This window comes from Notothenia coriiceps, unplaced genomic scaffold, assembly GCF_000735185.1.
Source record: "Notothenia coriiceps isolate Sejong01 unplaced genomic scaffold, NC01 NC01_scaffold00020659, whole genome shotgun sequence".
NCBI classification, from domain to species: Eukaryota; Metazoa; Chordata; class Actinopteri; order Perciformes; family Nototheniidae; genus Notothenia; species Notothenia coriiceps.
Window position 1 is genome coordinate 71,544 of NW_011353360.1, and position 25,898 is coordinate 97,441.

At 39.0% G+C, this 25,898-nt stretch overlaps 1 protein-coding gene across 1 annotated transcript in view; it reads left to right on the plus strand.

Annotated features, from left to right (window-relative positions):
* The window catches only part of sfmbt2 (Scm like with four mbt domains 2), a 26,973-nt gene continuing 1,075 nt past the window's right edge, over positions 1-25,898 (plus strand). Inside the window, exons 1-15 of the mRNA XM_010779771.1 lie at positions 1-106; positions 6,770-6,942; positions 7,473-7,567; positions 11,632-11,872; positions 15,281-15,301; positions 15,376-15,484; positions 16,434-16,501; positions 16,727-16,769; positions 18,242-18,309; positions 20,477-20,616; positions 21,059-21,168; positions 22,428-22,603; positions 22,862-23,022; positions 24,689-24,949; positions 25,704-25,826. Coding sequence (XP_010778073.1) covers positions 6,858-6,942; positions 7,473-7,567; positions 11,632-11,872; positions 15,281-15,301; positions 15,376-15,484; positions 16,434-16,501; positions 16,727-16,769; positions 18,242-18,309; positions 20,477-20,616; positions 21,059-21,168; positions 22,428-22,603; positions 22,862-23,022; positions 24,689-24,949; positions 25,704-25,826 — 1,701 coding nt within the window. The 5' untranslated portion in view covers positions 1-106; positions 6,770-6,857. The remainder of the gene's footprint in view (positions 107-6,769; positions 6,943-7,472; positions 7,568-11,631; positions 11,873-15,280; positions 15,302-15,375; positions 15,485-16,433; positions 16,502-16,726; positions 16,770-18,241; positions 18,310-20,476; positions 20,617-21,058; positions 21,169-22,427; positions 22,604-22,861; positions 23,023-24,688; positions 24,950-25,703; positions 25,827-25,898) is intronic.

The following is a 25,898-nucleotide window of genomic DNA, read 5'->3' on the forward strand; positions in this document are numbered from 1 at the left end:
AAACGGGGGCAGCAGCTGAAAGACGTCGCTCGCGCTGCTGTGCTCGAGGAGAGGGAGAGAACCGAGGGGGTCTCGTGAAGGAGAGGCGACACACAAACTTGGACAGGTAAGACAGGTGACCCCTGCACGCGCTGCTATGTGGAACCTTTCACGTCGTTTTCTACGATTGGTTTTTTTCGGTTTGTCGAAGGAATAAACACGGGGAGAGTTATTTCTCTCCTCCTTGGCTAAAAAAAAGGACCGAGGCTGTTTCTGTAGAAACGAGAGAATAGTCGCGAGCGTGTTCACGAGCCCAAGTTGACCAAAGTGTGTCTCACGCGCTGTAATTAACGCTGTCTCGGGGCATTCGCGAAAAATATTGCGTTGTTTTTCCTCACATGTAATTGAATATTTGGGTATATTTCCACAACATTTACATTTATAATATCATTTGAATGTATAAATGTTGTGTCTAAAGACCACGAGGAATTTTTGTTTAATGCGAACAATGAGTAACTTACGATATAAATTACTTATAACAGTTTACTCGCGTATATATTAGTCATTTGGAATTTTTCGTCACCCCTAGGTGCGTAAAAGCCATCGGAAAATACCGGACACTGCTAAAATGTCAAACCACTTTCAATATGGCGGGTTATGAGGGAAAACTGCGCCTTAAAATCTTTGAACGAGGAAAAAATAAAACGCTGACAGATAACGCGCCCGTTTTGGTTTCTTTTGATGGACACACACGAGGTTTAATCAATTAAATTCAAAGTGTGCATTTCGCATTTCCGTGGGAGTTTTTTTCCGCTGCAGTTTTGAGTGTGCAAAGTACATGAACGGAGTGCCAGCAGCCTCGGCTACACCCCTCACCAGCTCATCTTCCTCATGTGCACTTTACGTTTCCTCTTTCACTTTTATCCAAAAAGGCTCAAGCTCGCGACAAAAATCCCTTTTTAGAGACATCCTCTTTCACTTGTATCCAAAAAAGGAAGATCTCAAGCCACACATTTGTTAGGCAACACAATCTATCAGATGAATATCGTTTCCCTAAGTAAACCAGAGAGCAAGGTGATTTAAATCAACATTATTGCGTGGTATATTAATATGATAAATGCAGTCGTTATTGTTTCCCTATGGGTGCATTTGCAACGATTACGCAGATAATTGGGTTAAACCGAATCTGTTTAATTATTTCTCTTTTTGCGAGGCGGTCTGCTAAATCCGGGGTTTACAGCTTTGCATTATTGGAGGATTCCTTCTCCAGATTAAATTCGTCACCATAATGAAAAGAAACAATAAAAGACTGCGCGTTATGGAACCAACGATTAATGAATAAATCATGAATCTTAGAATTCTTATTGCTGCAAAGATATGTTTTGTGCGAGTGGGGATGGGTGAGTGTAAAGATGAAGAAAGATATGGCAGAAAAAGAGCACTTTTAAAGGTGAAAGGTAAACATATAGGAATCCTTTTCTCCACAGGGAGAGATCAATATACATTATTGATGGTTTGGATTGTTTCCTTTTTGTGCAAGAACCTCCCATTTATCATTTAGCTGCTTTTGATGAATGCTTTGTATGTAAATGTGCTGATGAATGTTTCTTTACAATCACACACTGAGCAAGTCTGCTTTAAAGAGGGAAGAGATAGAGAAACAGAAAGAGGAGGAGGTCACTTTACAGGAAATAATGAGGTCAGGGTCCATCTTCTGTCTTTCTCTTTCTGACTGTTCTTCTTTCTTTCTCTTTCTGACTGTTCTTCTTTCTTTCTCTTTCTGACTGTTCTTCTTTCTTTCTCTTTCAGGATATCTTTCTTTCTGTCTCTCTTTCTTTCAATCTTTTATTATCTCTTTCTTTAAACTTGCCTTATTTCTGTCTGACTTTCCCCCTTGATATCTTTCTTTCTGTCTCTTTCTTGCTTTCTTTATACTTCTTTCTTCCCGTTGATCTTTCTGTATATTTTCCATTTTCGTTTTGCTTTCTTTCTTACTTTACTTCTTAATATCTTTCTCTCTGCTCTCTTTGGCTTTTATGTATATCTTTTTTTCTTTCTTCTTTCCTCATCTTTCTTGTTGTAAATCTTGTCCTGTTCGAGCGATAGAATTACTAACAAAGAACTGCTAACAAAGCACTTATATACTAATAAAGGACTGGCTTATCTAAAGCCAGTTGAGTAGCACTTGTTTGGCTCTATGAAACCTGATGTACTTATATGATTCTGTTTTCTTCAAGGTTGTATCTTCTTGGTCGAATGTACTTATTGTAAGTTGCTTTAGATAAAAGCGTCAGCTAAATGTAATGTAATGTAATGTCCTCTTGTACTGACTTCTGTCTTTATCTTTCTTTACATGTACATTCTTGCTCTCTTTTTTAGTAACATTCTCTCTTTCTTAATGTTTATCTTTTCATTTCTTTCTTGCTTTATTTCCTTTCCCCCCAAACACACCCTGGTCCTCTATTTGAATGTGGGGAGGACATAGGCAAATGTTACATTTGACTTCTCCTGTTATTAGAAGACCAAAAAGTCTCAGAGCTGCAGGTTGTGTACGTGTGTGCATGTTGCAGGAAGTCATTTCCAGTCATTGATGTTAAAAAAGAGACCCCCCCCCACACACACACACACACTGCTTTCTGGTCCACCAGGAGCAGTTGCTGTTTGCACTTCATCATTTTACAGTGAGGCATGACACACACAGGCTGCATTGTGTTGAAATTAAAAACTGTAGGAAGAAACAGAGGGCAAATTGTTACATGACGGCCTCCATGTTGCCAAGAGGAAACAACTCTTGGATGGGTCTAAAAGAGGAGGACCTAATAGGGAGTAATGCAATAAAACCCAAGCCCATGCAGTAGTAGTTAATCTCCTAAATCCTCCATTAAGTATTTGGCATGGGCGGATTTAGGGAAAGGCAGGAGCAGGAGGACAACATGTGGATGCCCAGCGTCCCATCAGGGGCTAATCAATAAAAAAAAAGAACCTCTCAATCTGAGACACGAATGTCCAGAGATTAAGTCTGAGCACTTTAATCCCCCGGTGCCCAATCTGGGACGCTACAGGCCGGTAAGCTTCGTCAAAAACAAAAGCTGCTCCCAAAAAGTCCCCTTGTTTCAAGAATAAAGCAAATATCTGACATTGATAGCAACCATGTGAACAAAAGGCTGCGGAGGACTCAGTTTGACTTCTCAGGGTTATCAAACTGGTTAGGAAGCCAAATAAAGAACAACTAATGGTGCTGACAATGTCAAAAATAATTATATTACATGTTTTCCTCGATGATAAGGATGATTATAGTTCCATTTATATTGTTACCACGTTTACAATAGAGCTGCAAAGGTGAATAATTACTTATCAACTGTTCAATTAATTGCTTAATTACGTTTTTTTTAAAGTCTTAATTTTCTGATTCAGGCTTCTTAAATGAGAATATGTCCTGGTTTCTTTACCCCTCTGTTAAAGTGGATTGATTATCTCTCAGTTGTGTACTTAACTAGATGGTTCAATTATGTCATCTTTGCACTTTGTAGAGCAAACCACTAATTGAGAACAGAGTCAACAGATGCATCAATATTAAGTAAGTAGTTTGCAAACTAATATTTAAGCTGTAACACCTCCTGAATATGTATTTTATAGGACACACAATGGGAGAAACATACATGTTGTGTTAGCTGTGTGTGTCAGCTGAACCAGGGAATCTGTATTAAGTTGATAAGAAGAGTAAAATATGTGACCTTTAAATTCCATGAGACGTGCAAAAGTTGGCAACAATAATAAAGATGTCAGGGTGAATTTTAAGGAAATGAGCAATGCAGTCTAAAAGTATTTGGTCACTCAAACATTTCCTGTTTTTTCTGACTCCCATCTGGGATTTAAAATGTTTTCGTTTAAAGGTTCTTATACTGTATTGAAGAATAAGTTTGCGACAAGCAGCTCACTTTTTTTATACATATTGCGTCTAATTTCTGGCCAGTGAGAAGGACAATGACAGGGCTTCAGTTCCTACACCTTTGATCTGATGTGGTTGTTAGAACCCTGTAATTAAAGCTCAAAGTCACCACTTTAACCACATCATCTCTGTTTCATCTCTAATGCAATGTGATGGAGTATACAGCCCAAACAATGCTAAATGTTTTTGGAAAAAGGCCGCCTATTGAATTGTATGTGTTTTGTAATAAACAATAAAAAAAAAGTAAGAAAAAAAAAAGTACATTTGAGAAGCTACAGCCATATTTGTTTGGCCGTTTTCGCTTCATGAATAACTTTTTGTTTGTTTTTTAGAGTATAAAATGGCAAGGAGATATCTCTAAATTGCTTGTCTTTCCTAATCAACAGCCAACAACCTAAAAATTATAAATTGACATGGATATAAATGAGAATCTTTGTGCATTTTTGCTTCATTAATAACCCATTCAATCATTTTCTGATTGTTTCAACATACATTTAGTGTGATGCAACTATAAACACATGACATCTTGGGTTTTAATGTCACTCAGTGTACAAATAGCTTTACTGAAGTGTTGCAACAAGCAGATGCAGAATCTATCTATCATGTCATGCTGTGCGAAAAAACTGCCACTAAGGGGAAGTTGAAAGGGACAAAACCCAGTTTGAGCCCTGCTGTGAGCTACTACCAGAGTTCAAATGATCTTTAATGAGTGTTAATGCAGAGGGCTGCATGCTGACGACAGCGGGAAGATTGCAGGGTAAGAAACAGTGATAGTCTGTGAGGGGGGGGGGAGAGGAGAGGGGCAGCTTCATGTGAGCCAAATTAGCTCAGCTTGTTGTTTACGCAATGTATGTTTGCTAGAGCCACTGTGGGACGTCAGGAGTGTGTGAGATGGGAGGGGGGGGGGCATACACACTCACAGGGTTGTGGAGACTGTCACTGCTTCCTCTCAGCTCGGCAAACACAGCCAGCTCCAGCATTGTCTGAGTTTTCATCTCCTCGGGATTGAAAGGGTGTTTTTTGGACCATATCTTCATAAAAGGATTGTTGGATTCTCACATGTTTCGTCTGATCTCAGGATGTGCGGCTTGCCTCATCACAGAATAAGGATATTATCTCGTGGATTTTATTGATTTCAAAGTTGTTGAACCTTAAGTTGTTTTTGTCTTGATTGAGGAAGCGCTCTGTGGAGGCGGTGTTAATTGGCAGGTGGATGAAAGTGCGTTGAAGTGGGGGGGGGTGAGTCATTGGTGATGTTACTGCATGACCTACTGTGGGAAAACCACCAGGCAAGTGACAAACAGTCTGTTGTTGATGCGAAGAGGATCATTCTCTCAGTTTTGTGCTAATGATTCAAAATAACAAGTTTCAGATGATATTGTCTTTAAGATTTGCTGTTTTTACTCCTTTTAAAAAGACATATTTTCTGTAATGCAAAGCTAAGTACATTTGAGGTTTATGACACAAACCCGAAAAACGAATTGTTTTCATGTGTCTATATCTATATTTGATTTATCTAAAATTCATTAAAACTATAAAAATAACAATTTAATTTAGTTTTCAGGAATATAAACCAACTGTTCTAAATAACTACTTTGAAAAAAAAAAAAAAAGCATAATATGTCTGATTTTCCTCAGCATATGTTTGCGTCACAGTCACTTATCAGAGTTTAAAATGAGTGATCAGCTCGATCACACTCTGAAAAGTGCTCTAAGGTCATCTTCACAAGGCTTCACATCTTTATGGTATTACCTTTTTGTTATTTCACGAGACATTTTGACAAAGAAAGATTTGCTAATGGTGCATTAATTAGCTTAACTAATGAGTCATTAGTGATAGTGACTTTGTTCATTTGTCATGGTGATTAAAGCCCAACATTAGTCAGCTCACATCCGTCGTGTATTTGTGTAATGTGCACAATTTCCGTTTCCTACGTCTGTATACATATTTGTATGTATTTAATTATATCGTTGATTGGACAATTAACTTAACCACGTTTACATTCATATCTTTATTTGATTTATTTATTTTACTGCACATGCTTACTTTAACCTTTTATGTTTATATCAGTTTTTATTCTATTTTTTTAATTAATTGTATTCTTAATGAAGCAACTGACAGAACCCGATTCCTCCCAGGATAAAAAAAGTATTCTGATTCAAACACATGTTGTCATATGTCCTCTATTATTAGGTTTCTGTGACATTACACTAAATTCCTTTGTTTGTCCGCCTGTTGTCTTGCTGGTGTTTTTCCAGTTCTTCTGCTGTGTTTGACTCTGTTTGGTTATCTGATGCAGTGTTGCTGTGGTATGCAAACAAAAGGCAGACAATATGCCTAACCTGACATTACAGTATCACAGGCTTTCTACGCGTCTTCAATGATGCTTCAAATGAGTTTGAGTGTTTGAAACAGCAAGACCTTTGGAGTTTTGTCTTTCTTACACTTTGCTCTGGACTTCCCCACAGATCAGCTGTCTTTTCTCTTGATCTTATGCTGGTTAAGTTAAGATTTTTCAAAAGTTTCCTCCTTCTCCTTTTGCACTTTCAGCCACAGTGACGGTCACTGTTCTCAATAACTACCCACTTGCTGTGTTCTAAAGAAACTGGAAATGCAAAGTGCATCATTTCCTGTCTTTATTTTTCCAATAACATTCTTACTGAATAGTTTGTGTTTATTTTTAGCAAATATCAAAGCTGTTATGTACTTTCTCTCCAGTTCCACTCACTGTTGTGCTACTGTAAGGGGACTTTTCTTTTCAAATGTCACGGATTGTTTGTGAACAATGGGCATTATTTGATAAATCAGCACATTCACTTTTGTTTCCTTTTCTGTACCAGGGCAGTCTAGGACAGTGAGAGATGCAGTGAAGAGAAAGTGACACTCCTCAGGTCAAAGGGTAAAGTCAGCAGGAAGTGGAGGTGCAGGATGCAGTCACAGGAGCAGCCGCTGGCCCTCACTGCAGTGACGTCACTTTATTCCACCAATGGGAAAGAGGAAGAGGTGAACACAGGTGAGGAAGCTTTATCTCCGTCTGAAATGTGTTCCCCGCCCTATCAGGTCAACAGATTGGAATGAGAGACTGAATGAAAATGCATGAAAGGAATCTGCAAAGACAGCTTTAAATATATTCCCTATGTTATAACTTACCTTTAGATTACCTGTTATTGTAACGGTTTAGATATTTTCTAAATCTTCCCTTTTAAAATCGTCCTTTGATTATCATTATTATTATTAGGAAATAATGACAGGCAAAAACATGCACATGATGTGTTTACCCGCCCAGGGACTGCAGAGGGAAGTAGCTCAATCCGGCATCAATTCTTTCTTCTCTTTTTGAGATAATAATAACAAATAAAATGTCTGAGTATTATACAAATTCTCACCCACAAAAGAAACGTTTTTTAACGTTAAACATTTAAATTTCACAACACATACTCCTATCATTGTTACTGTGTATTTAATTGCGCCCTATTCAAACAGCCTCAAGACAAGGCGGCTTCTTTTTATGCCAACGTCTGATTTTAGATTTTGTTCCTTCAGATGCAGAATCCATGGAGGAAGAGGTGGAGTTTAACTGGGAGGAGTACATGGAGGAGACGGGGGCTAATGCCGCCCCTCACACCACCTTCAAACATGTGAGTGACTTGTCTCCACCTCACACTTGAAATCTCGGTGATCCTTTAAATACAGCCTCATAGATAAGTACCATGGGCAGAGATCCTTTAACGACATATTACAGAGAGCCAGGCTTTGGCATCATGACGCTTATACTTTTCAATCAAGTGTTTTCATTGGCTTTGTTCCCGCTATGACTAACAAGTTGTCAGACAAACTTTGCCGGTTTTTGAAAAACAATGAATTACTCTTATGTAACAGAAAAGAATGCCATGGATTGAAATGAGTGCTTTCAAGGAAAGTTATTATTCGAAGTCAAATCATGTTCATGTGCAACATTTAATGGTTTTAACAGGACCTTGTTTCTGCGAACGCTTTTTGGCAATATTATAAATGAGACATGTGGATTACAGTGATATAGATGGAATATCAAAATGTCTGGCAGAAATGTCCATTGGAAATTAGAATTCAATAAAAAAAAAAATCTGGTTATGATAAATATTGCGATTTTGGCATTTCTGTGTGGAAAAAAAAAGCCTTCAAATCTTCCTTTTATTTGTTTGGGTCATAGATTTAACATAAATGGGGCAGAACTTAAAACAGATGTTTGAAATGTCATCTATATTCTCAGTGTGTATGCAAAACAGAAGAGGGATAGTGGCTTAAAAGTAAAGGTACTTTTTTTGGGCAGTGACTGCTCTACTTGAAACTGGAATTCCTTCCATAAATTAAAGCACAGCCTGCTGAGTTTTTCAGTCAGGCAGTCAGTCATCAGCTGAGAGGTAATGTGAGCAGCATGTTGCCATCAGCACCTGGGACGCTTGTTTCAGATGTCAGACTCACCTGTTTAATCTCTGCCTGCTGCCGGGTCTCGCATCTATAAAGGAAAACAATTATATTGTATCGGTTAGTGTCCCTATTCAGTATCTCCTGGAAGTTAACAATACATATGGGGGCTGAACTGAAATTGTATTTCTTCTAAATATAATAAGTAATTGGTTTTCTGCTATAGGCTGTTGTTTTTTAAGCTTTGATCACGGAGAACTACCAACATGATGATGCGTTTACTTTCTAGGCAAAGCTGAAGTCATTTGAAAATATGCATAATGGCCAAATGACAACCAAAACAACAATAGATTTGAATAGTGAAGAAGCATCTTTTCATTTCAAGTCAAACCCAATGTGCTCAGAGTTTGAATGCAGGGCACATTTCTTTGCCATATTTATTTCGTTTTTTTGTCATTTCATACTAATCTTTTTACAGAAAAGTTGTCATACACTTGATTTTAGGAAATGTTCATAAAACAACGTTAAATGTTGAATACCCAAATTGTAGAAGCAGTTATTTTATGTCTTCTGTGTTTCTAGAGAAAACTTTAAATGATGCCTCATTGGCTTTAAAGAGTACACATGTTGAACAAATAGCTTGGGTTGCAAACTATACTGATAAGAAGACTTAGGGGAAGTGGAGGATCCTGTAGTCTTGGAGCATGACCTGAACTAGTGGCTAAAAAAATGTTTATACATCTTGTATAATTTTCCAGCACAAACTTTTGCTTGTAATACCCCCCAATAAACTCAGCCTGTTACCAAACAATTACAAGGCCCCTCTCCGTTAACATCACATCACAGGAAGTGGGCCAGATGGGCGAGTGGCGTTGATGCAAGGTTTTTATCCACCTCATCGGACTCCAGAGCAGCTGTCCTCCACCATGAGGCTCTCAGGAAAAGTGGAGACTTGTATGAAGATAATTTCAGGTTTAAAGGAGCGTGTCGGTGTTTCAATTTCTTACATCACTCGGAGCGATGAATGGTAATAAGGGCGAGATTAGAATATATGGTGTGTTTCTACAAGATGTCGGACAAAGTGTATGTGGTGATTCGGAGCGGGCGAGGTCTCTCGGGAAGCTAAATTGCCTCGTTGGTAAGTGGATTGAGTCACTGGGAAACAGACCATGAATTCCCCGGAAAAATGTGATTCAGTAAAGTGCCGCTCCCTCCCTCTCTCTCCCTCTCTCTCCCTCTCTCCCTCTCTCTCCCTGTGTGCCTGGACAAATTGAAACAGTGATTTCTCTTGGGCCTGTACACACACAGACACACAGACAGACAGACACACACACACACACACACCCCATAGCTCTCTTACATAAGCCAGCCGGAGTGATACAGCATTGTTGCAGCAGGAAGTCGCGGGGTCGTTTGTATTGTGTTTATTTCTAAGATGTTGGCTTTTTCCATTCACATGCGAGTGTGTGCGTTTTGTGCGAGGGTTGAATGTGAACATCCTGTTGGGTTTGTAGTGTTCTCCACAGTTGTATAGCGGCCTGTGGCTATGGTGGAAACGCATTATGCCGCGCTGCATTCACCGCTTTCTCTGCACAAGGACAAGTGGAGAGGCTGTTTTCTAAGAGTTGGTGGTCATTAATTAGAACTGTTTATAATTACAACTCAATTGGGAATGTTACAGTTTAACCGTAAAATATGGGTGATATGGAAAATATATCTTAATATTATTTTCATCATCAAGTTATCTCTTAATCATTTATTGATGTAAGGTTCATTTTGTAACATTTGTCTTGTTTTGCTTGTTTTATCCAGCTTAGCGTAAAACCAACAGACATTTAAAATGATAAACACATAAATAAACAGTGAAAAGCAGCAGATAACATTACTTTTTATCCAATTAATAAAGATATTATCAGCATTTTGTTGGCTAATCGTTCAATACAACTTCCCTTGAATTGATTTTTGGAGAATGGTTTTATTTGAGTGAAACTAAAGGGTCTTCCCAACATTTTTTAAATAAAGTTAGATATTAAAAAAGGGGACGAGAGATCCTGGACAATTTACAAAATACAACTCAACGGGATGTTTTTCTTAGACCGTCGGTGCCTCCATGACTTGAACAAAGGCTTACTGTTAGTAATTTGAAGTCTCAGTTAAATAGTTTACCCTGTTAACACCATCCGTGTCATTTTCTCAGCTTCGGAGCCATAAGACGTAAAACATCTGTTTTCACAGGAAGGGTTTGTCCTCACATAAACTGACCTTGTATGTGTTAAATGAGCAGAGTTCCCCTTTACACTAAACATTACATGTAAATATATTCTGAAAGCACCAACCATCTCGAAAACATTACCATCTCTTACACGAAAGCTTCGTTTTGTGGGGGAAAGTTCATAATATGAGGCCGGAAAGTGAATTTGACTGTCGATCCCACTGGTTTTGATAACATTTAATTACCAAAGTGGATGTTTAGTTGTGCACCAACAGAGGGAACAGCACGTTCAGTCAGGTTGTATAACCAAAACAAAGAAAGGCAAACATCAAACTTATTACCCAATCTGTCCATGAAACTGCCTCCCTGGTTCACCTTTGATCCAGCAAACTTCCTCTAGTTGTGTGCGCACAGTTTTACAAGCATTAGGAGATTAGAACTGACACTTGTTGAGCACAATGTCATTTTAAAATAAGACCAAGGTTGTTTAAAATAAGACATACAGTACCTCTAATGTTGTGTGGTGCTTCTTTCAGATGGAGATCAGCCTGCAGAGCAAAAAGAGATATTTTACTCAAGGGTTTTTTCCTTTACAAATGACAAGGCGGATATACAAGAGCTGCCAATTATTTGATCTTTGGCAATCGACCAACATTTCAGTTCTAGATTGAAGAGTTTTATATTATAACCCAAAATCTGTTTATAGTTTTATAAAAACCCTTAAAACTTCAGTTTGTTTCTATATGAACACAATTTTATTGACAACATTTGATCAGTGTTGGTTATTTTTGCTTACCTTTGAATATTCTTTATTCTGTTATGGTTATTTCATTTGAGCATTTAAGATCTGAAAGCAAGTTTTCAAGTACTTTATTCAAATCTAAAGTTCAGAGTTTAACCAATGTTTCCTTACTCACCATATTGGATTCTGAAATAAAGCAATCAGAAAGGCTGTAAAGTGACCAAACCAAAACGAGGCAAACATCAGACTTATATCAGACCAACTATCTTCCTGTTTAAAACAAAATGTCGTTATAAACTAAGACCACTTAAAGAAGACATACCTGTAATGTTGTGTCTCCTCAGGTGGAGGTGAGCCTGCAGAGCAGCTTCCAGCCCGGCATGAAGCTTGAGGTGGCCAATAAGAGCAGCCCGGACTCCTACTGGGTGGCCACCATCATCACCACGTGTGGCCAGCTGCTGCTGCTGCGCTTCAGCGGGTACGGAGACGACCGCAAGGCCGACTTCTGGTGCGACGTGATGACCGCCGAGCTGCACCCGGTGGGCTGGTGCACGCAGAACAACAAGACCCTCATGCCCCCCGAAGGTAGGAACACACTGTGTGGTACATGCACTCACCTGAACCTGGAGTTAACCAAGACAGCTACTTTTATCTGAACACAAAAGGTTATGTTTGAGTTTCATATCATTGTTTATTTTAATATTACTGGCAGGACTTCAACAACCATTTAGTAACAACAAAAAAAGGTGATCGTAAGAATCCTGAAATAATGTTTCAAAGTAACCCCCGATACACAGTGACCTTTACTGTGAGAACTTCAATATCAAACGAGCTTCATCGGTATCAGCAGGTAAAGGCTTTCAAATGTAATACCGGCAAGAACTGAGCATTTCCTCCAATATCTTGCATAAATCTAAAAATCTGACTTAACTTTAAGTAGTTTTTCTTTTTTTGCCCAGTCAATGTGTACATTTACATTTGTGTATATTTACTGTCTGCATCCGCCACAGTTACACAACAGTAAACAAAGAGAATATGGTAATCCACTACCAGAGACTTGATGTTCTTTAGTGCAAATATCTACTTTGTTAACTGGCAAATATCAATAATTGGCATTAGAAATGAACTACAATTATTTGAGAATTATCAGGGTTGTCGTCATGGGCTGAGCCTATAGAGGACAATTTCAGATTTTGGGCTTTAAAATAAATGTTTAATTCACTTTTTTTGCAAGGATAAAATATGGACAGTTTTCTCCGTAACCTTAAGGCACCCCTTTGAAATGATCCTTTCTTTAAAAGGTTTTATGAACAGCCTTGTGGTGAACTTTGGACTTCAACATGTCCATGTCAAAGGCTTTTTCATCCTGACTGTAGAGAACTACGATTGAAATGTTTGGCATGGAAGGAGACCTAAAGAAAAATAGGACAAAGCACAAAAAGGTCACATAATGGTTGATTCACTGCCTTTACTCAGGACTGTCAGCTTGAGCTTAATGCACTCAGACTAACAAGAGAACAGCTCTCACCTTCACCTCTCAAAGAATGCCTTTTATTAACTGAGTGGACGGACAGGTTTCCCTCAAAGTGCTTCGAATGTTAAGACGGCTCAACTGTCATTTATCTCGCTGACACATCACACCCTCGTGCAACGCAGGACAGGTCACTTCCTTTCTTACCATCTTATGTTTCTTACCAACATCTCTCACAGAGCATCTGTTATTGGTTAGATTCCCGAAATAAGGTCACATGCTTACGAGATTTTTACATTTTGTGGTATGACGTAAAATATGTCAGTAAACACTCCACTGGAGAATGTCTGAAGCTTTTACGCCTCTTTAAAAACTAGTTGCTAATAAATGACTCAATGAGATGACTATACGTAATCAGGCCAAACATTAGCCGCCTTTAGCTTAGCGGTGATGATGTAGTTCATTTATATCATTATGTCAGCTAATTACTTCTGGAGATTGCATTAACGCTTCAACAATCATACAGTGGTGTAAATATGAGATTAACCTGCTGAACAAAATGTGTAAGTATCATAAACGTGTTTGCCACAGATCTTATTTTCTAATTTAACAAAATAATCCCATTGGCTTTAGTCGAGGGAGCCCTTGCTACGGTACCTTCCGGGTTGGCTGACAAAAATACATCATCCCTGCGCTCTATTCTTCCTCCTGTCCCTTCCACAATACCATCAGACACTTCACCTGCAGCGGCCCTCAGATAGATGACTCACCTCCTCTGCCTCTTCACGTCATTTATTTTTCCCACACTTCCCCGCTGATGGATGGCGTGCTCCTCCGTTGTTATGGAGACGACCTGGATCTGTTTTCCTCCTGACTCCTCGACCTCACATCACGTGTCCTTTATACAAACTTTCTCTTTTGCATTTTACAGCAGCAGTGATCTGTTTCAAAACAACTCAAATATATACCAGCTTTTTGAAAGCTTGTATACGTCACCAATCAAGATGAGAATTAAGACTGAAGGAAGTAGTTCTTTTTTTTATTTATCGAGCAATCTGTCAAACTTTTCAAGATTAATCATCCATACAATTTAAATAGTAAATAAATGCCCATCACAACTTCCTCAAGCGGACATATTCATATTTGTTTCAGAACTACAATCCAAAATGTTGAATTACTTTGTGTCTTCTTCTTTAAAAAAGTGAGTTTAAACCTGTTATCTTATGGGTAGTTTTGATGATATTTACTTTGATTGAAAGAAAACCTGCCATCACAATGCAGTGACATACAGTAGGAGCCATATTGCTTTGTATGTTACCATTTGTATTCAGAGAACAGGAAATTAAACATAACTGCAAAATGGGAAAAGGGTTAATGATTCAGACAATGTTTTACTCCATTACACTTCTCTAACCATCATCATAGTGTTGGATCATACATGAGGAAACAGCTTCTGAAGTAATATTACAGTAGCCACACATTTATATTTTACAGTCCTAATAAAAGATCACCAAGCTACCATTAACATCTCTTCCATCTCATCTCAGAAAGCTCATATTTAAATTCTCCTTTTTTCTTTTGATTATGATGGACGGCTGACATCTGCTTGTTTAATGATGCAAACTTGAGCTTTAATCCTGTAATGAAGGCATATCTATATTCCCTAAAGAGGCTTCTGCAAGATACGATCAATTTGTCAAATACGATAAAAGAAAAGAAAGTACTTTGTTGCTTCATTTCACGGCTTTGCATCATGTTAGTGCACATTGTGTGTGTGTGTGTGTGTGTGTGTGTGTGTGTGTGTGTGTGTGTGTGTGTGTGTGTGTGTGTGTGTGTGTGTGTGTGTGTGTGTGTGTGTGTGTGTGTGTTGCTCCATCAGCTGCAATATGAGGGATAAAAAGAGTGTGTATTACGGATGGGACTATATGGGGTTTTGTTCTGGAATCAGGATAAAAACTCTTGAAATAATGAGGTCAAATTTCATTATCGGGCTGATAGGGAATATTTATTTATTTTTATGAATTTATATATAGGTAGTGACGTGGAATACATTTGCATAATTGAAAAAACAACACAATTATAAAAGTATTATATTGTATTTATTTAATTGTTTACATCCAACATTAAAAATAATGTGCGTCCTCTCTGTGCTGCAATAGGAAAAGATGGATGCAAAAATGGCTTAGTGCCATTTTTAGTTGATTAACTTCCATTATCGGGGATATCGGGAATATATATTTTGATATTGCTGTATAGAAGGGTTTAAATGTTTTGTGGCAATTATTGTACATTTGGTTTTGCGTACCATGAGCGGGACAAATACAAATAAAAAAATAAAAAATAGAGCCTGTTTAAAAAAAACAAATACAGAAATGATCAAACTATTAAACATCTTGACCATGCTAAAGATAACTCACTATCTGTCACAATTGTTTAGGTCAGAATAATCATGACATCACATTTCCATACCTGTGTCACAGTTACCTGTTTTATTTGTTTTCTTTTTGTTTTCTGTTTCTCAGATAACATTTACCTAAGAAAAGGTAAGCCGCTCTAACAGTGCCTCATACTAACTGCCTGCTCTCTTTTAGTCAACATGAAATCATCTGTGTGTTAGGCTCAGAGCTGCATGCTTCCTCCTTCTCCTCTTCCTCTTTCACCTCTACAGGAAGTGACCTCACTGCTCAGTTGCCCTGCCCCCTATTGCATGTGACTCCTCTCCAGCTGTAGCAGATAACACACACACACACACACAGCTGTTTGTGCCAAGCTGTGCTGGAATGATAACTAGTGGTAAACGCAGGGAGAAATGCATTGCTTTGATAAAGTGACCTCCGTTCATGTGAAACACAAACTGTGCCTTATATCAGGAGAAAAACATGTCGCTAGTTGGTGAGTCAAGTAGAGAAATGTTTGTGTAAAATGTGTCCTTGACTGATCAAATAAAAGTGTGTCAACAGGCGTTACAAACCTTTAACTGCTGATGCTATACCAGTCTCTGTAACATTCATCAAATACATTATTTGTATTATCTATTCATATATAATATAAACATACAAACAGACAGTCCAGAAAATAAACAAGTGTATGTTTGGGAAAATAACATGAGAAAATGAGGTTTAATTGACTTCATTATTGAATTGAATTATAAGGATTTAAAGGATTCAGAGTCATACAATAGCTACAGCATAGCCAACAATGCAACATCAAATATGATTACTGAAAGAACAGTGCAAATGGTGCAAACCGGTCTCTATGGTGTGGCTTTGCCGGCCACGATTGGTTGCTATTGGCAAACGATAATTATTTCTGACCAATCAGTTTGTCTGCATGGATTTACTTTGCAGTCTATCTTTATGATCGGCTCAGCTCGCTCCGAGCCTTGGCTGAGGTTTTTTCAACCAAAAAAAAACAAGATAATTTGTCTGGTGGAAAATAAAAAAATCGAGGTGTACCTTGCAGTGGAAAGGCACCATAAAGATGCATTCACAGCATGTTTCACACTCCGTAAATTAGTCATTGCAAAGACTCGGATATTGGTATTATTATGAAGTCATTTCGGCCTCCTTTTTAAACTTTGGCTGCACTGAAATCACAGCAAATGAATACATCTCCTTTTTCCATTGACTTTATATGCAAAAATGTGCTTTGCATCTTGTACTCTACACGAACCAGCAGCACTGTGTTCCTTAAAGGTTCCCTATTGAACACATTTGCTGAATGCTCTCTCAATGTTACCGTTGGTGCTACCATGGTTTCTACCCACTACCTTTCACCCCACTTCAAAACATGATAACAGCTGAGTGTTGCAATTAGACAAACCACATACTACAAACGCACCTCAATCTCTCTGTAAATCTACTTGAACACACACACACACACACACACACACACACACACACACACACACACACACACACACACATTGACTTGGGAGTGACAGCTAAATTCAGACTTTTGTTCTGCAGGTCAGAAGCAGAAGAAGATAGCGGTGGTCCAGCCAGAAAAACCGTAAGAACAGACGTTTATTTATCAAAACTGAACACGGTTGATGTGTGAGTTGACTCGAGTTGAAGCTCATGCTGATGCATTTCATTTAGCTGACGTTTTTATCCATATGCTGATACACTTTTGAGGTAAAACATTAGGTCCCCTTTTTCAAGATAGCATCTGTTTTATTAGCCCCGTCCGGACAATATATGGGCGACGGATTAAAGAAAGTGGACAAACATAAATCAAAATGCTTCGAAATTCCTCAAAGTAGTCAAGGATTAATTTAATAATTGACAATTAATGGTGTTACCAATTGTTCATTCCAGCTCTTGTTGGCAGAATACAGAAACAACTTATACAAATGCTTTCTCTTTATCACGTATCCTTTCAAACGTATTTTTAATGTCCATTTAACATTCCTAGAAACTGCTCCAAATGTGTTTTCAGAGTGCTTCATGCCAGCTACAATGGAACTAAAACATCACTGTAATAACAACAGCAAACACTGTTTTACTTCAGTGGGTTTGAAATAAAAAAACTTTCATTCACGGCCGTTTGTTTTCCATCTTTCTACCTGGGAGGCAAAAAAGAAAAGTAAATGTTTCTTTGGAAGAGCCTCAAGGTTTTTTCTCGTTCTGTCACTCCAGAGATATTCATTGAAATGGCGGCAGAAATAGCTTTCCCGCGGTGCTGATTGATTTTGTTGACAAATGACATGTTACAGCGTCAGGCTGGGGATCGCAGCACGGGAACACGGGGGGGGGGGAATCTGAGCAACACTTTGTCAGATCTCTGTTCTCAACACCAATTTCATTTCTCTCCTCGGGGAATCTCTTCATCAATACTTTCTAAACATAGCTGTGATCATATCACACTGCTAAAATTAGGCTAATGGACAATACATCGTTTTATTGAACTGTCCTTCTACCCCAAAAATCTATAGGCTGTGAATCACCTTTTTTATTCTAAACACGTTGAATTAAAACAGGCGATGGCTGTGGTTCAAATGAAAGTGATATAATTGTATAGTTTTATTTCACATTTAGCGCTTAATTAACACTCTGAAAACCCACTGAGGAGCAGTTTGGATGAAAGCTAAATAGACATTCAAGGAAAATAACTCTTTCAATTTAACATTCAACAAATGATACATGAGAGGCTTCTTCTCAAAGGATTATTACATCATTGAATTTAATGTATTTTTATTGTATTCATTTATAGATTATGTTTGGACCAATCTTTTTTAACACTATTTTTTTCTTCACATACTGTAAAATAAATTCTCTTTGGATTTTAATCTTTGTTTTAGTTTATACATAAGTAAAATAGTTTGAATAATACAAATAGTTTGGATTCTGAATAAAGTGGTTAATGTATTGAATAATGAAAAGACAAACCCCCTTTAGTAGCTCTGTAGTTTCCTGTCTGCTTAGATTATTTCATGGATTTTCTTATGGATTATTTGACGGTATTTATGGTCTCTCCTGCAGGTTGGCCCCGTCCCCAGTGTTAGAGCCGACTCCTGTCATCTCCTGCCAGCCCGTCGCCATGGATCCAGGTAATCAGCCACGCGTTACACATGATTCATCTGCGGTGATTAATGCTAACGAGCTGCTGGGATGAGAGTGGAGGGGAAACCCCGCTCTGCAGACACTTGTAAACACCGGTTTGTGTTCCTTTCGATTCATCATATTGAGTGTATGTAGCCCGATGTCACAAATGACACATTCCTCTGGGTAAAAACATAGAGGATCCAAATGGCACAAATGAGAAGGTGATCACATATCAAGATAAAGGATCCAGGAGAATGTCTTCCAGGTGCAGCTACAACAATTATAATAATGTTGTCTATGATTCACAATTATTTACTCGTTAACACTTTTTTCAAATAGTCTGCGTATAAATAGCAACTGGCCACATTATATAATATTATGCCCAAACCTTTATTGCCTTCAGTTCTCAGAATATAGAGAGGGATGAAACTGAAAGGTTTTGTGTATGTTAGAGGAGATTTCTGATTAAGATTTTGTAAAATTCCAAACATTATTAAAGATACTTCAGGTAACAACAAATAAAAACATTAAGATAATATGTTTTTGAAATAAACCTATCTGAAAAAATGATGTTTCAATATGCAAAGAGGCATTCATTAATGCTAACTTTGGGTAGTTTTAGGAGAAACTCAGACCACAAATAGACCATATTAATACATTAAACACCCAAATGTGTATTTTGTTTATGTAATGTAAGGGAAATAACCCAGAATGCCAAGTGCATGAAATGCCTGTAGTTCAGCACGTTATGCTAACCATTCATTTCAAAGTAAAACTTAAAATATCGCTTCATATTTTTACCTTTCAACCTCTGACCTTTTGTGTGTACTTTAGTATATTAATTGTGCACTTTTACCAAGCAAAGGACACACATGTCATAATAGTAAGCGCTTTTTATATAAGCGGGTTTAAGGGATTAAAGACAAAATGTAGAAAAAAAAGGCAGAACTAAAGACATTTGATTGATCAAAATGTGCGTTTGTTTTGGGTTCCTTTAAGCTGATCAAACTGGGAGATAGGGTATTCTGTTTGCAGTGGATCTGAATGTAAACAATAACACATAACACAATAAGCAATGGATCTGAATGTAAACAATAACACATAACACAATAAGCAGTGGATCTGAATGTAAACAATAACACATAACACAATAAGCAGTGGATCTGAATGTAAACAATAACACGTTTGTTCAAGCAGAGCGGCGGGCTGAGGGTTGTTTCCAGGAGACCCTTGCCCCCAAGTTCTCTGTTTAAAAACCTCCCACTCGCTCATGCATATTCCCCCTCCCCTAATTACTATTCACCACTAGCGTTGTGTTTCCAGGTGTTGGTGGGGGGGGGGGGGGAGCATGTTTGTTATGTCGACTCTTATTTATCTCAAAGGGGGGAGAGGGGGAGCGTGCACTCTCAGACTCTGCACTCACCCCTGTGGTGCAATGCTTGGAATTGCATACGACTGAAATACAAGCATTTAAGAAATACAATGATAATGAATAATTATGATAAATACAAATATGGTAACTTTACATGAGATATTTTTCTCTGTGCTCTTTAAAGTGGTTTAGAGTAGGGTGGGATCAGTTGGGTAAAGGAAGGTTATGCCGCACATTTCCTTACAAAAGTCAGGATTTAGCAAAATGTTGATTTAGAAATGTAATTAAATATACAATTTAAATAAACATCCTGCACAATATGACCTGGCCACCAAAAGATGCTAAATGTCTGCGATCCAAAATAAAAAAAACGAGTGTACTTATGCTTAAAATAAGCAATATACGCAATAAACTTGTCAGTATACTCTTAGTATAAATATATGTTTTTTGTGTGTATCTAGTCGGTGCAGAACTTAAATAAGGATGTACTACAGCAGCTGAGGGCAAACACACATTTGAGCAAAGACTTAATCTTCAGTCAAAACAACTACAACGTTTTTGCTTTGATCTCAAACGCCACAAACCACAGCTCATGTTTAGGCGTGCTTTTATTTACATGAGTCCATGTATTAATGATTAGTTCCTTAAAACACGTTTTAGTTGCTTGTGACCCGCAGGTATCAGGAAATAGAGATAACATTTACTTATAGATGACTTTTTGTAAGTCTAAAAGAGAATATGTTCACCTTGCACACATCATATTTCCACATGACCTAATCCCTGTCTGTCCTCTCTTTCAGGCTCAGCTAACGGCAGGTACTGCTGCTCAAAGATTTTCGTCAACCACCGCTGTTTCTCCGGCCCGTACCTCAACAAGGGACGCATCGCCGAGCTGCCGCAGGCTGTCGGGCCCGGGAAGTGCACGCTGGTCCTCAAAGAGGTGGGCTGATGTCAGGAGCCAGCTTTAATCAAAGAGTGGCACACTTTCAAAGGGAGGGAGGAGGCAGATTGGAAGGGGGGGAGGAGGTGGAAGACAGAGTGTGAGACAGCGATGTCTTGTTAACCACCTGCAGTGTCTTCATTTTAATGTGCAGAGCTGTCACTCAAGAGTGTTTACTCGTACACACCGTAACAACTGCTCAGCAAAACAGACTGGCCATTTCTCCAGAGACAGTCTGCACACACACATGTTTAAAGACACTTTGTTCTGCTTCACATCCAGTTACTGTGATTTCTTATGGAGGATTGTTCAGTTACAGGTGACTTTCATCATGTGATACTTACATTAGGTGATTACTGATTGTAACTGAATACGTTTTTAGAGTAACACTCCCAGCCTGTTCTCTTCAACCAGAAGTTTATTTTATGTGTTTTGCCTCCAGCTGCTCAGCATGCTGATCAACGCCGCCTACAAGCCCGGGCGAGTCCTGAAGGAGCTGCAGGACCTGGAGGATCAGAGCTGGGACTGCCAAGAGGAGACCCTCAAAGCCAAGTGAGGAAAACCCCAAATACTGAGACATGCAGGAAATCGTTCTTATAATAAATCAGAACAGATAATAACCCTGGACAAAAGGCCCATGGGATTTTTCCATTTCTCTTTGGAATATTGCATAGAATAAGCTCGTTGGCAGACCAACAATCAAACCAAACGATTGACTTTGGAGAAACCCTAAGTGTGAAAACTAATTTCCAGGTTTAGGACGCATTCCTGCAGCACTCTATTCGGTCAAGTTATGGCTCTGGTTATTTTCAGGCGCTATAAAGCAATACAATAACATGACTTTATCTATTATAAATCATCATAAATCAATCTTAGACCACATCCTCCCTCAAATCAGAATCAGACCTCACAGAGCCTCTCCATTGAATTTATTTCTTTGTTCCTGCCGCGGTGTGTGTGTGTGTGTGTGTGTGTGTGTGTGTGTGTGTGTGTGTGTGTGTGTGTGTGTGTGTGATTTCCTTCCACTGCTGTGTGCACAGAGCCAAATGATTCCACAGGCTCCAGGCTGCGCGCTCTGCTTTTTCTAATCAAAAACTGCCCTGTTTTTTTTTTTATATCTGGCTGAAACGAGGAAGAGTTGGCCACGCAGAGCTTGTAGTGAGTCACCTGTGTTCGGCTGCGCAGAATCATGTTCACATTCACGCATGGATGCTTTCACACCTCGACAAAAAGGAAGAACTATCATCTGTCGGGCTTTCGATGCTCGGACAGTGAAGTCCTCCGAGGATAGTTAACTAAGCAAGGAGAAACATTTGATTCTTGATCCAGACGATCGGATCACCCTTCCTAACCTTTGCCATTAAACAGGAGATTGCCTGCGTAATCCTCATCAACCGGATGATCTCAAATCACTAAAACAGCCCACGTTCACATCATAACTGCAAGGGCAATCACCATCCAGTGTCAAACGCTCTGATGTATCTCTGATGTATCTCTGATGTATCTCTGATGTATCACTCTCATTATGCATTGTTCTGATGAATACAAGTCTAATCCCTGCAGGAATGAGTCCTCAGAGGCCTGAAATAAGGTCTGTGGTTAATACAAGCTTTAAAGCTTTTTACTTCTGGCGAGTGCACTTCAAAAATCACAACAAGTGGAGTTGATATGTGGAGATATCACAGAGCCTATTTCCTGCAAAAATCCCATTGAATATAACCCGCGGTAAACCTAGCCATGCTAACTTCTTACAATAATACGCTACCCCTCCATCCCATGTCATCAAAACCTCTCTCTTTCTATACCTGCAGATATAAAGGGAAAACCTATCGCTCCACCATCCGCATCGTGCGCCTCGCAGACCAGATCGCAGACTTCTGTCGTAAAGTGTGCGTGAAGCTGCAGTGCTGCCCGAACCTCTTCAGCCCCCTCCTCATCGCCGACAAGTGCCCGGAGAACTGCTCCGTCCAGACCAAAACCAAATACAGTGAGTGTGTGCAATTAAACGCTCATCACTACCGACACTTGAAGTACACTTGAGGATGCTTCTGTGCTTTTCCTTAAGTAACGTTTTAAAATGCACGACTTGTAATGGAGTGCAAGAGCGACTGATTGAAAGGATCTGAGTATTTCTTCCACTTCTTTCAGCCCTAAATCAAAGAGTGTATAATTGCCGGTGCTGAGCAGCTAGGATGTGTTTTTGTTTTGTGGTGTGTATTGTTTTCAACATCTGCTGTGTTTGCAGCTTATTACTACGGGAAGAAAAGGAAGCTCTCCAAGCCGATGGCTGGAGAGGAGGCGACGGAGGCCAAGCCGACGCGCCGCAGGAAGAAGAGGAAAGCAATCTTTGTGCAGAAGAAGAGACGCTCGTCCAACGTGGACTACACTGCAGCCGGCTCACCACAGGTTAGATAACACCGTGAGACGGAGTGCACAGTCATAATCCGGTTTATAAATAACATCATCCCTGAGACAGGAAGGAGAGGAGTTCAATTTAGGTTAGGCAGCCTATGTGTTTACTCACTAGGGTGCTTTTATATGTTACACCACTACAATGTGGAGCACACTAGCAAGACTAATGTACACTTGATGTTGGTCATCAAGATCATTAAAGTGAGTGAGTATTAATATTGAATGGAATGAAGCGATTAAGTTGGGTAGTGTTGCAAAGTAAACATTGTATATATATAAAAAAAAAAGAGGAAACAGTAATAAATGATTTGATCAAGAGAAAATACATTTACAGCAGTTTTAATAATTATTATTTGTATGTGTATTTGTATATGACAAAGCAACTGATGAGCAACATGTCGGACTGTTGATTTGCCTTCAACATTTTTTTTTTTTACATTCTAGACCAAAATATAAATCAATACATTGTTGGTAGATAACGTGACCTTGAATAAAACCCTTAATTATAGCCTTGGTTTTATTTGACCAATAATTCCGAAGTGAAGCTTTTTATTTTTTGGATTGGCTCTAACATGTTTGTTTGGCAATTTTACTTTAAAAAATACTTCAAATATCATTTAATGTTCTCTTAGTCAACTGATCAATGTATAATATCAGCTCTACAACAGCAGCACAAATATATATGGGTTTAATTGAATTGAACAAAAAAGTCTGAAAGAAGCTTCATACATCCGTATCAAATCTATTAATGTTGAGGCTTCATCCATTTTAAATAAAAGAAGAACGACAACTCAAATACTGACATCCAACAAAATACTGACATCCAACAAAATACTGACATCCAACAAAATACTGACTTCCAACAAAATACTGACTTCCAACTAAATACTGACATCCAACAAAATACTGACATCCAACTAAATACTGACTTCCAACAAAATACTGACATCCAACAAAATACTGACTTCCAACTAAATACTGACTTCCAACTAAATACTGACTTCCAACTAAATACTGACTTCCAACTAAATACTGACTTCCAACAAAATACTGACATCCAACAAAAATACGTTTGTATAGATATTTGATATTTAGCTTAATAACTACATGTTATTGTTTGGTAAAGGCGTATTAGCTATAAAAGAAAATAGTGAATATTCAATAGGAGTCAGTAGTCTGTGTGTGTAACCCAGCCTCAGCCAGCACGGTATCTCATTTCAATCTAAGTCTCACTTCTTGCTCTCAGTGGAAACCTGAGTGGAGACCATGAGTCATTGCTTTGAGGAAAGAGGAACTTTAAACTAACGTCACCTCTGTTCCTACCCAGCTTAAATATCCCTGCCTGTGTCACATCAGTGGGAAGTGTTCAAGTTTCAACATCATTTTTGGCTCTTTCTGTTATCAAATATTTGTGCAGAGCGAACCAGGACAATATAATGTGTTTGCTATTGGGACACACGATAAGATGGCTCAATCTGGTGGATAGTGAATAGCTAATGGCTTCCAAAGGGGACATATGAGTCGAAGAACTTGCAAATGTAAAAATGTACGCACTAACACAGCCAAAGTGATCGAAACACAAATCTTCGCAGTGAGTGAAGATCAACGGTTAGCCCAAAACACAAACCCCCCCCCTGACTCCTCTGCCTCCCCCCTTCAGGACAGTGAGGAGGATGAAGAGATGACGTTGCAGTCAGGCAGTGAAGGCACCAGCTCGGAGCCCCGTGAGGACCACCCTGACGGCTCCTCGGCGGAGGTGAACAGCAGCCGCCCCCGCCGCGCCGCCTCGCTGCGCAGGGCCTTCAGCACAGGGGAAGCTGCGGGGGGGACCGAGGCCCCCGAGGGCCGCAGGAGGTCCACGCGCTCACTGTCCACTTACAACCAGAACAAGTACCAGCCACCGGAGGGACAGGACATGCAGGTCAGACAGACCAGTACACATGTATTAATGAATGAATAATGGAGCTTTGTAACTTCTGGCTTCTTTTCTGGAAACAATACAATTCTTGTGAAAGTCAATCTTAGGAGCAGGCCTTATTAAACTTCTTTGAACTAGACGCTGATATTTAAACAACATGGAGGGCTTATCCTTATCTGTCTTTTGTATACTACATTATACTACTGTATACCTGACGGAATATTAAAGGAACAAATAAAATAGCCTAAAAGGGTTGCATTTTGTACGTGTTTTAACAAAGTGATTAGCACATTTTCTAAAGACTATTTGGGAATATTTTAAGCCTTTATTTGATAAATATTTAAAATGTTTAGCAAAATGACATGCAGCAAGTTACACGATGCCACACAAGGAATATTTGCTCATGGATTTTGTTCCAATGTGGTTATATTTTTTCGAGACCCATTTTTAGGGTTGCAAAGTGAGCCAAACAAACTACGCAATTAATTATAGTTGATCAGGCATACAATTACGTCTGACATAATCATCCACAGTATTGTTATTGTGGTGGATTAAATAAATCAGTACATCTACAGCAGTTTCACCAGAGACTGAATGAGTTGAGTGATTAAAGCAAATGTGTTTGTGATTCTGTAATTGACTGTGTGTGTGTGTGTGTGTGTGTGTGTGTGTGTGTGTGTGTGTGTGTGTGTGTGTGTGTGTGTGTGTGTGTGTGTGTGTGTGTGTGTGTGTGTGTGTGTGTGTGTGTGTGTGTCAGATGGACGAGGAGGAGGATCAGCTGGTGTTGGACAGAAACCCTCTGGAGTGGAGTGTAGATGAAGTCGTTCAGTTTATAAACTCGACTGACTGTGCGTCTCTGGCCAACATCTTCCAGGAGCAGGTACACACACGCACGCACGCACGCACGCACGCACGCACGCACGCACGCACGCACGCACGCACGCACGCACGC